Genomic DNA, 12458 nt, shown 5'->3' on the forward strand with positions numbered 1-12458 from the left:
TCATTTCTAAAAACTGGTGAATCGGAAGAAGTTGTTCAAAAGTTCCCATGACTGGAACTACAATAGATATAGTTGAAGTTGGAACTACTAGCACTGGAGTTGATCACAATCATTCTCTATTTTTTCAGAATATTCCAAGTAGTTCTCTAATTTCACTACAATTAACAGGTTCAGAGAACTATGCTTTATGGAGTAGGTCGTTTCGAATTGGTTTAGTAGGTCGAAGTAAGCTAGGGTTTGTGGATGGAAGGTTTCCTAAGTCCATATTTGAGCCTGAATTACATGATCAGTGGAGAAAATGTAATGCAGTAGTTTTGAGTTAGATTATTAATGCAATGAGACTTGGTCTGCTTAGCTCTGTTGTATATGTATCTGATGTTAGAAAGGTGTGGCTAGATCTGAGAGAAAGGTTTGACATTGTGAATGGATCCAGAATTTTTCAGTTACACAGAGAGATTCATTCTCTCACTCAAGGAACAATGTCAATTATTGACTATCATTCAAGGTTGAGAGACCTCTGGGATGAGTATGATGCTATCATACCATGCCCTCAGTGTCCACATCCTGAGTCCAAAAAGTTTGGTGAACATTTTGATTATCAAAGGTTATTGCAATTCTTAATGGGGTTAAATGAGTCGTATTCCCATCCTAGGAATCAGATCCTGATGATGAGTCTTATTTCTTCGCTTAACAAAGCATATGCGCTGTTTATTGATCAAGAAAGTCAGATAAGTCTGGCTAGTACTAGTTCCAACAGCTCATGGATGATAAAAGGCACATCAATGTATACTCACAGACACAATATCTACAACAATGAAGCTGGTTCATCTAAGATGTCCTCTGCCAAATCATTATCAAGTGTTGGTGATCACAATGAATGATATAATCACAGTACCAACTCTTCATGAGGAAACTACAAGGCTAGAAAAAACTTCTTACAATGTGAACATTGTGGGTGTAAGGGTCATTCCAGAGAACAGTGCTACAAAATAGTGGGATATCCTGCTGACTTCAAGTCCAAGAAGAAACCTCTGAACACTGGGATGTATGCTAATCAGGTGGATCTCCACTCTAATCCTGGACAGGAGAACATAGGCTGCAATATCAAAAGAAACAACACTTCATGAACATGTTCTCTTTCTGGAGCTTTCTTCACTCCTGCTCAGTATCAACAAATTATTCATCTGCTATCTAGACCAAATGGTGAGAACACAACAGTTGAACCATCTACAAACATTGCCACTACTGATGATTCATGTAGTTCCCCTATTACTATGTCATGTAATTATACAAGTAGAAAATGGATAGTTGATACTGGAGCATTACACCATATCACATCTGACCTTGGAATTCTAAACAAAGCTAGGGATGTGCCTGCACAAGGAGAAAGTAAAGTTCATTTACCAAATGGTAAAGCTGCATCAGTCACTCACATTAGAAGTACTTGTGTGTTGACAAATCAGCATATATCTAATGTGTTATTCTTACCTGACTTCATGTTTAACTTGTTGTCAATCTCAAATAATTACAATGCATAGTGTGTTTTTTTCCTAACTTTTGTCTTTTCCAGGACCTCTACACTGGTTTGGTGAAGAGGATTGGTAAGGAGGAACATGGTTTATACATACTACATGAAGGTCCAAGTCAAGCTCCAAGTCAGCTGGTCAATTGTAGTATAACTAAGTTTGTTAGTTCTGTTACTCAGTCTGAGTCTAATAGTATATGGCACAAAAGATTTGGTCATGCACCTATTGATGTAATAAAGAAGAATGAGTGTCTTAAGACATTAGCAAGTAGTGATCAACTTCATTGCACTGTTTGTCCTCTAGCTAGACATGTTAAACTTTCATTTCCTACAAGTACTCACAAGACTAATCATGTATTTGAATTGTTGTGTTGTGATTTGTGGGGACCTTAAGAGTTCCTACCTATAATGGAAAGAGATTTTTTGTTACTATTGTGGATGACTTTAGCAGGTATACTTGGGTGTTCCTAATTGCATCCAAAGCTGACACTATAGTGGTACTCAGACACTTTCTTAAACAGGTCCAAAATGTGTTCTCTGCCATTATTAAAACTCTGAGAACAGATAATGCTTGTGAGCTTTTTAATGGTGAGGTTCAGACTTTACTAAGTGAACTAGGAATTGCTCATCAGAGTACTTATGTCTATATACCACAACAGAATGGTGTTGCTGAAAGAAAGCATAAAACCATTCTTGCCATGGCAAGATCTCTCAGGTTTCAAGTCTCTATACCACTCAAATACTGGGGTCACTGTGTCTCCACTGTTGTGTATCTTATCAATAGGCTTTCTTCTAAAGTATTGACCTATAAGTCTCCCTTTGAAAAACTATATCTTCACTCTCCATCATTATCTCATCTGAAGACTTTTGGGTCCCTATGTTATGTTGCATGCCCCAAAAAATTTTATAAGTTGTCTTCCATGGCCATTCCTGCAGTGTTTATGGGCTATTCATCCACACAGAAAGGATATGTCATATATGATATTCATGCTTATAAGTTCTTTGTGAATAGGCATGTTGTATTTCAAAAAGATTTGTTTCCTTTCAATCACATGCAAGCATCCTCAAATCCCATGTTTCCTGTCATTGACCTTATCTCACCAATTGATTCTGAGTCAGTGTCACTGCCTACTATGACTCATGTAAACATGGATTTTGAGTCATCAGTTATGCCTTCTGAATCACCACCTCATATAATTCCTATTCCAATTCCTCCAGCAAACATCATTTATAGTTGCAGGACTTTGTTACACAACCCAAAGCAAAAGCTAGCTCTTGTCTCTATCCATTAGCCTCTCATCTCACTTACTCTCATCTACCCCCCCTTATAGTCAAAACCTACAAGCTTATTCAGCTATATCTGAATCAGTGAACTTCAAGGAGGCTGTTGTTAATCCTGTTTGGGTAAAAGCTATGAATGAGGAAACTGCAGCTCTAGAGTCTAATAAAACCTGGAGCATTGTTGATCTTCCACCTGGCAAGGTACCTATTGGGTGCAGGTGGATCTATAAGATAAAATTTATATCCTTAGGAGAAGTTGAGAGATTCAAGGCCAGGCTAGTAGCTAAGGGGTTCAGTGAGAGAGAAGGTCTTGACTATGGAGAAACTTTCAGTCCAGTTGTTAAGATGGTCACTGTGAGAGCTGTGGTAGCTCTCTCTAAAGGATGGTATATTTAGCAGATAGATGTGCACAATGCCTTCTTTAATGGTGATCTCAATGAAAAGGTGTACATATAGATTCCTGATGGATTTGCAAACCAGGAGGGAAGCAAGAAGGTGTGCAAATTACATAAGTCCTTGTATGGCCTAAAACAAGCACCTAGGCAATGAAATTTGAAGCTAACTGAGGCATTGGTGCAGATGGGATTTACACAGTCACTTTGACTATTCACTCTTCACTAAACAGGCTAAGGGTGATATTATGAAAATGTTAGTGTATGTGGATGATCTTCTGATTACTGGGAGCAACTCTCAACAATTATGCAAGACTAGACATGAAATTCAAACCAGCCTCAAGATGAAAGATCTAGGTGAACTCAAACTATTCCTTGGAATTGAGTTCTCTAGATCTAACAGGGGTATTTTGATTACACAAAAAAAGTATGCTTTGGAACTAATTTCAAAGTCTGGGTTAGGAAGAGCTAAACATGTCTACACACCACTAGAAATGAATCAAAAACTCACTTCTATCAAGTATGATGAGCATGTTAATGACACAGACACAAGGACTAACAGTGATGATCTACTTCAAAATCCTACAAGGTATCAAAGACTAGTAGAAAGACTTCTCTATCTCACTATGACAAGACTAGATCTTGCCTTCACTGTACATGTACTAAGTAAATTCATGCACTCTCCTAAACAGTCACATTGGGAGGCTGCACTAAGAGTGGTGAGATATATTAAGGAAGCACCTGGTTCAGGATTATTAATGCCATCTGATCAAACTGCACAACTTATTGCTTATTGTGACTTTGATTGGGGAGGATGTATGGAAACTAGGAGGTCAGTCACAGGATACCTTGTGAATTTTGGAGGTGTTTTAGTGTCATGGAAGTCTAAGAAATAGTGTCAAGGAGTTTAGCTGAGGCAGAGTTCAGGAGCATGGCTACTTGTGCAGCTAAGCTCACTTGGTTAATAGGCTTGCATAAAGAGCTGAGAGTATGTGTAAATCTTCATGTGCATATGATGTATGATAGTAAGGGAGTTATTCAAATAGTTGCAAATCCAATCTTCCATGGGAGAACTAAACACATATATTGATTGCCATCTTGTGAGGGAAAGAATTTGCCAAGGAATGCTAAAAACTGAACACATCAGCACTAAACATCAACTGCCTGATTTACTGACTAAAGGTCTGGGAAAGATACAACACAACTTGTTGATGAGCAGACTTGGGATGACTAATGTGTTCCAACCATAAGCTTGAGGAGGAGTGTTAACTAGTGTAAATGGTTAGCAAGCTAGATGGTTGAGTTAGTTAACTAATTAGCTAGAGTCAGTTAGAAATATAGACAGCTGACATTAGTTAGTTACAAGCTCATGTGATTAGTATAAATATACACAGTGTACAAATTCAATGTATCAAGTTACACAATTCAATCTATACAATTTATTTCTTCCTCTCTTACACTATTGTAAAGCTTAAAGCTCCAACTATGGAGCTATCAATATTCTCGAACTATATATTAACAATCTTAAAAATACTAATTTACTTGACTAATTGAAGTTAAATACACCCCCAAACTTGCAATATGAATGAAATGCAACCTTAAATTATCACCAAATTTACGGATATTTTCAACACTTGTCTCAGCTTTTTATTAAAAATCGCATGCTTCTACAAGGGGTTTGAGATCATTTACTCATGTGACCGAACATGAATGCATCTAAGTACAGTTAGTCAAGTAGATAAATATTTTAAAGGCCAAAGTCATCTGCAACCCCTTAAAGTTGTCCGCATATTTCACTTAGACACTTCAACTATAATTATTACCAATTGAACACTTGAATTGTTGAAAAAGTATACCTATTAAACACAAAATGTTGATGTGGCAAAAGAAGTGTACTACATTTTTGCTGAGCGCGTGAAAAATCTTAAATAATGTTTTATTTTTATTTTTTTCCAAAAAAAACTTAATACTTTTTCTTCTTTGAGTGTCACTTGACATTTAAATAATTTAATTAAATATATATATATATATATATTTAAAAGTAATAAAATTCTTAAAACAAAAGAAAAATCCCCCACCCCACCCCTGTACGTCATCTTCTGCACGGAGAAGACCACTGCCTCCATTTTTTTCCCTTTTTTTTCTATTCTATTTCTTTTCAATACTTATTAAAAAATAAAAATTGAATCAGCTAATTAAATTTGAAAGAAAAGAAGAAGAAAGAACAGACTGAAAAAAGTTAGCCGATCGACGTCAATTTCGGTCACCTTCGAACAAATATTACCATTCAAATTAAAATATAAATCCACTAAAATTATCAAACATAATATCAAATTGATTCAATAAAATTAATTTAGGTCCTCTCGATTTCTCTTTGTTATCGATCTCAAAACGATTGACAAACTCTCTTTCTTCATCACTCTTGTATCCGTCTCTTTGAATATATCTCTCTCACGTATAAGGAATAAAAAATAATTATGTAAGCAATTAACAAAGAAATTGAATTTTGTCCTTTGAGAAAGAAAATCTTGCTAGGAAGAAGATGAAGAAGAAAGGGGGCTGGGTTAGGGTTGGACTCTCATTTATTTTTATTTTTACAAAAAAAATAGATGAAAAATTTATTTGAAATAATTTTCATTCTTTTTAACATAAAATTCTTTTTTTTTCTATAATTGTTGGGCCCAAACGCCACATGTTACCTTTTAATTAATCATTTTGCCACATCACAACAAGTGTATTACACACACTTTATTTTATTTTTTTATTGTCGAAAAATGTCTAATAGAAACAAGTTTTGAGTAAATAAAAGTGTCCAATAGGTACTAGCCCTAGTTAAGGTGTCTAAGTGAATTATGCGGACAACTTTAAAGAGTTAGAGATGACTTAAGCCTATTTTAAAGGTAGTTAGAGTAGAAACTAAATGTTTTCAATACTCTCTCGAAAAAAAATTAAGAAAGAAACTCACTTGTTTTTTTTGTTTGTTTTGTTGTGTGTATTTTTCAAAATGAAACGTTTAGGTGACCCGCGGGTGACTCTATACTCGTCTGCTTGGATAAGATAAAGGGACAATTCCGATAAACCCTCAACACTTTACTCTGCTCTTCAAGGGTTTTAGAACCAATCTTCCTATTTTGCTTCTAGAAATCTAAAACGAAAAGTGGTAAGTATGCATTTCTATTAAACCTCTTTTAAATGGTAGATGCACCATTTCATGAATTGATTCTTGATTCTATTGAGTGAATGAATGTCATTTTGGTTGCTAATTTTTCTCCTTTTTCGTTTTTGTTCATAGCTTGGATAGATGGCAACCCTTTTCTTGCTTCTTTCTTTCACTTCAGTTTGTATAAGCAGGTGCTTGACTTTGACTACTGAGTTTAGATGTTAATTTGATTCTGTGATTTATTTTTGCGGTAATGGAGGATCAAAAGTTTGTTTGATAGAGTCCTCACATGAAAAATTGAAGTATTTGAAATGTGATAAATGAAAAGTATAACAAGAATTGATATTTTCCATAATGAAAAATGACACACTTGAACCTAAGGTCTTTTGGAAACGGCCTCTCTACATCCACGATGTAGTATTAAGGTTTGCGTACACTTTACCCTCCCCAGACCCCACTTAGTGGGATTTCACTGGGTATGTTGTTGTTGTCGGTATTTTCCAAAATGAAAAGACTTTAGGAGTATAAGTGAGAGTGACAATTTTGTTGGAAGCCATTGTGAAATCTGGTAAATATTTCATGTTTGCAGTTGCCAGAACTGCTGCTGGAAACCTTAAACTCTACATTTTCTTTGACGTGGGTGCTTCCCAATAGGTCAGTTTGATACCGTCTGGATGCTACCCAGAAAAATTGGTCTTGAATGGTCTATAACTTAAATTTTCTCATCTTCTTTTGGAAACAAAGAGACCAGCCAATTTCTTCAGAAAAAAATAAAAAGATGTTTCTTTTGGTTAAATCAGGTCAAGGCAACTTACTATTATGAATTCAACTACAGTTGGACAGAAGCAGTTAGTGTGTGTGTGTGTGTGTTTTATATAACACTTGACTAAACAGATTTGAGATGACTGCAGAACTTGCTATAAAATGTTCCAGATATATGATATTTGTTAGTTGGTAATACCTTAAATACAAATGAGAAAGCTTGAAAGAAGCGCAAGTTAGGGCTGTGAAAGTACTTTTTTATTGATATTCCTACTGGATCATCATAATTCATATATCTTGCAAAATATTTGTGTGCTGTTGTGCGAGTAATTCTACATACCTGTTTTTCTCTCGGACATTGTTTTGAAGGATACACAGTGATTGCTTGTATTTAATTGACTTTCTTTAAACTAACTCCTGCTAATGTTGTGTAGCTGAGGCTGGCTCATTTTTCTTGTGATAGCAATACAATATAGAGGGTGTCATATGGCGAGTCTCATAACTATGCCTGCTTTAAGCCACTTATCCACTAACACTATCAGCCTAGAACGAAGAAATTTATGTGCATCCTCCAGGAGATGTCTAGGAGTTAGGGCAATGATGACAGAAAAACCACTGGAGGATCTGTATCATGTGAGAGTAGAGAGAAATGTGACAAAAGATCGACTAATAGAGCTTGGAGTTCAACGATGGTCAATGTGGAAAACCGGCAAATGCAAGTTACCTTGGGATTGGCATGTAGACCAGTTGGTTTACATTGAAGAAGGCGAAGTAAGGGTGGTACCTGAAGGAAGCAAAAGATTTATGCAGTTTGTGGCAGGAGACCTTGTCCGGTATCCAAAATGGTTTGAAGCTGATCTCTATTTTAATGACTTCTACCAAGAGCGATATAGATTTCAAGCATATGGAGATGACCAGTGAATCAATTTCCTACAACTAAGCTCATAAAGTTACTTAATTCCCGGGCTTCTGGTTACTGCACTTGCTAGTTATCTGTTTCATAAGCATATTCAGATTGTTGTTGTAATACAAATGGTAGAACATGGTCTTTCTAAATGGTAAGGTGGCCAGATAACATTCAATTCATTAGTGGTATGAATGATTATCTTTGCACTTTGCCAATTCCGACATAGATCTTGTCTACAACCTTCCGTCATCTCCTCTCTTGGATGATAAACGTTTTTGCCACCAGCTAGGATATCTTTCAGACATAAAAAGATACTGCAAGCTGTTTGTTCATCATCATTGTTACATTGGGAGATTTGGTCCGAATGTGTTGGTATCAGATTGTCAAGTTAAAATACCAACACTATTATCATTTTCCAGTTACTTTGAGATTGTTTTTCATAATAGTGCACTCTGCATAATGCATATGGCTTTTTATCTTTAAGCTGTACTTTTTTCTGCCCTGTGGACAGCAAGGATAAGCCATCCTGATGCTGCTAAAAATCCTGCTATCATATCTCTAATATTGTTGATGGCGTCTTGAAGTTTCCGAGGTATGTGATTATTTGTCAAAATCCAATCCACCAAAAGAAGTGAATCACATTCAATCTCTGTATTCCTCACTCTATTTGTCATACACCATTCCACACCTGTTTTCATAGCCATAGTTTCTGCATAATTATTGGTTTCAATTCTCAGAGGCATGGCATACGCTATTCTTAATCTTCCACACTCGTCTCTGATAATGCCACCCCCGCAACATTGCCCTGGATTGCCTTTCGAACATCCATCAGTATTTAGTTCCATCCATCCTGCCTCAGGTGTTAGCCACTTCACTTCTTCAATAGTTGTACTAATCTTGGCCTTCATCATAAGATCGATGAAATGGATCCATTTCATATAAGGAGGAATATTGGGGAATTGTTTGTGAGCATTGATGTTGATTTGTTGAGTGACTTTCAAGATGATTCTGCTGGAAGACATCTTCATCCTTTCAAACCTGCATTTACATCTTGCTTTCCAACAGCTAATAAGTTCAGGCAGAACCTGTAAAGTTAGTTTGTGGACAGGATTGAGATCCCTTTCCATCCACCAGGTAATCAATCTATGCCTAAGACATTCTTGATCCATCCCAAATACCAAAGATTTGGTTAAAATAATTCCAAACAGTTTTGCCAACAAGACCATTCATGAATAAATGTTCTTCATCTTCCAAAGCAGGAATTATACAACAATCACATTTAGGCGCCAAAGTAAGATTAAATTTACATTTAGGTGAATCAGGTGATCAACTTGATCTCTGATTTGCATTAACCTCCTCTAAGTGTGCGAGTGTGTATAGTTCCATTTTCTAGGCATTAGATGAATTCTTTGAGAATATTTAGCTCTCATGAATATAGTCCATAGAGTATCTTTTGTTCTGAAGTGCCACCAAAGCTTACATGATAATGCATCTACAATGTCTTCTAGTTTTCTAATACCAATACCACCTTCCTGAGTAGGTTTACAGAGACTCTCCCATTTGGTCCAATGGTATTTTTGTTTCCCTCCAGAGTTTCCCCAGAAAAAAATTGTGAGGGCCTTCTTGATTTAAGTTAGAATGGTACTGGAAGGTTCACATATTGATGGCATTGCTGAGAGTACATGGATGATCAAAATTCTTTTCCCTCCTGTAACTACATGTTACAATTCCAAGAACTCATTCTTTGAATAATTTTGGTGACCATATATGTGAAGTAGTGTACTCTCTTCTTTCCATAGAACAAAGGGCATCCTAAATAGTTGATTGGGAACTCTTTCTGCTGATAGTTAAGTATTCTAGCCACAATGTTACTTCTCTTTTGAGGGGCATTATCTTCCAATAAGAAAACAACTTTTGCTGATGTTGATGAGTTGACCAGAATTAGATTCATAGTCACTCAAAGTCTTCTTGATGAGATGCAAAGTAGCTGACTTACCTGCACAAAAGATTATTATATCATCAGTATAAGATAAATGATTTATCTTAGGGCATGTCGAGTGCATATGAAAAGCAATAAGATTTGGATTCTTAAATAAGTTATTTAACATACTAGATAAAACTTCAGCAGCAATCACAAATAGAGAAGGAGATAAAGGGTGCCTCTGTTTGACTCCTCTCCCGGATTTGAAAAAACCATGTCTTTAGCCATTTACAATGACTGTATACCAGTTGTTGGAAATCAGGTTCCAAATGATAACTATCCATTGCTCTGCAAAACCCATTTTCCTCATTACTGCACATAAGAAAAACCATCATAAGCTTTGTTCATATCTAATTTAATTACTATGTAGTTTCCCTTAATAGGTTTTCCAATGTCATGGAAGATTTCTTGAGCTAGTAGCACATTTTCACTCTAATAGTTCTACCTTTAATGAAATCGCTTTGATTGTCCGAGATTAAGTTGGGCAGAATTTTCTCGAGTCTATCATTTAAAACTTCAGACACCAATTTTTGAGAAACGTTACTATTAAAGCCATCGGGACTTGCTGAGCTATTATGGTCGATATCAAAAACTGCATTTTTAACTTCTTCCATAGTAGGTATAGCAAGTAACATGGCATTAACAGAATCAGAAATCAAACAAGGAAGACAATTAAGGATACTGCCATCAAATCTAAATAAATTCTAATAAAATTTCACAGCTTCTACCCTTGACAATGTTGTGAAAGAATCTAGTATTTTCATCTCCCTCTAATTGCAGCCTTTTGTTTCCAGAAGGTATCAAACATTTTGTTTTGGAGGGACCAGCTCTGCCTTGGCATGATTGAGAATCATTCTATCTTCTTGATCCATAGTGGTCGTGTAGTAAGCTTCCAGTTGATCGACCTCTGTTTCCAAGGCTTTAGTATTTGCAAATATATCTCCAACTTTATTTCTGGACCATTCACTGAGGTCCTTTTCATCTTCTGGTGAACTCTCCAAATATTTTGTTTCCATTTATCCCAGTACTGTTTCTTCACAATATCATAATATTCTTTTTTTTCAACCCAAAAATTTAAAATATTTGACGTAATGATCTTCCTCTCCTTCATAAGCTGTCATGAGTATAGGGCAATGATTAGAACTGGCCCTTGTGAGGTGTTGAAGGGATGTTTTGGAGAAACAAGAGTTCCAATCTCCATTAGCAACCAATCTATCTAGTCTCTCTTCCAAATAGTGTCAGTGCCTTTCCGTTCATTGCACCATGTGAAGGGGTGACCAAAGTATCCCATATCATCTAAATCACAGTCAAAAAGGCATTCCATTAATGGCAAGCTCTTGTATAACCTATGTGGAATTCCTCCGAGCTTCTCTGCAACATTTAGAATACTGTTGAAATCACAGCCCATGGATTGGAAATAGTACTAGCAAAAGCTCTCATTTCTCCTCAAAGTTCTTCCCTCCCAGATTGTCTTGTTTTAGCATAACTATAGAAATGTAGAACTCTTTATTGAAATCGTTGGTGGTAAGTTTATAAGTAAGCATCTGGACATGATTGGCACAATTTAAATCTGCCCTCCAGAATATCCATATCTTGTTGCTTAAGTTAGCATAACTTCCTTGCATATTCAGACTACTCTTATATGCAAGATTCTTGTAAAAATGGCTCTTGTAGCGCCACAAAAGAAATGTTATGATGTAGATTAATCTCTTTTGGTTTCTTGTCACCGGAGACTTTTTCTTTGAGAGTAATTTGCTAGATATTTCTTGTTTATCAATATTCTCTTCTCGTGCATCTTGAAATATCTCAATCTCGTGAACGTTTCCTCCAGAAGCTTGAGTTCATCAGTTGTATCCTCATCTATTTCTTCTTCGGAGGTTTCTGCCTCATCAGTACGTAGATGTTTCCTCAGCCCACTCATCTACAGTTGAGTATGTTCTGTGCTTGTTCCTTCTCCCTCTCACTTCGTTTTGTACTTTGAATACTCCTCTGATCAGTGCTAAGGAACTCAAATTTATTCGTATATTTGGAAGAGCTCTGGTGTGCTGAAATTTTCTTTTTCGGAGTCAACCATTGTTGTTCTGTTACTTCTACCATTTTTCCTTGTTGAGATACTTCCTGTACAACATTTTGGTCAGTGATAAGACTTTGATTTATCCCTTCTTTATTGCATTGCTTTGGCTAGGCTGATCCGAATCTTTTTCGTCAGTATTGGAATTTGGACTCTGTTTATTTCCTTCTCCGTTGCTAATCTCTTTAGTTGTAGAGCACAGTTGCTTCATCTGGTGGAATGTAACTTCTTTTCTCTTTTCCTTTGTCACCTCATTTGTAGGATGAGGCTTATCAATATAGGTCTGTTTAGGAGGGGCACTTTTACCTCTCGGAAGAATAGTGTTTCTTCCCTTTTTAGTTTGTACATCTCTCTCTACCTCTTTGTGTTGCTTGTTCAG

At 36.2% G+C, this 12458-nt stretch overlaps 2 protein-coding genes across 2 annotated transcripts in view; both read left to right on the plus strand.

The window, feature by feature from the left end:
• The first annotated feature begins 6257 nt into the window (after nucleotides 1-6257).
• Nucleotides 6258-8235, plus strand: LOC125839729 (uncharacterized). Its single transcript, XM_049518717.1, has 2 exons — nucleotides 6258-6358; nucleotides 7555-8235. Exon 2 carries the CDS (start codon nucleotides 7607-7609, stop codon nucleotides 8039-8041), a length of 435 nt encoding a protein of 144 aa, XP_049374674.1. The 5' UTR covers nucleotides 6258-6358; nucleotides 7555-7606; the 3' UTR covers nucleotides 8042-8235.
• Nucleotides 8236-10220: 1985 nt separating this feature from the next.
• LOC125839825 (chitin elicitor receptor kinase 1-like) overlaps nucleotides 10221-12458 on the plus strand; it is a 66687-nt gene continuing 64449 nt past the window's right edge. Inside the window, exon 1 of the mRNA XM_049518827.1 lies at nucleotides 10221-10224. The gene's annotated coding sequence lies outside the window, so the exon portion shown is untranslated. The remainder of the gene's footprint in view (nucleotides 10225-12458) is intronic.

The sequence above is a fragment of the Solanum verrucosum genome, unplaced genomic scaffold, assembly GCF_900185275.1.
Source record: "Solanum verrucosum unplaced genomic scaffold, falcon-dt-bn FXZP01000175.1, whole genome shotgun sequence".
Lineage (NCBI taxonomy): Eukaryota > Viridiplantae > Streptophyta > Magnoliopsida > Solanales > Solanaceae > Solanum > Solanum verrucosum.

Coding starts and splice junctions, on each gene's coding strand:
- LOC125839729 (XM_049518717.1), top strand. CDS start 7,607: ATGGCGAGTCTCATAACTATGCCTGCTTTAAGCCACTTATCCACTAAC.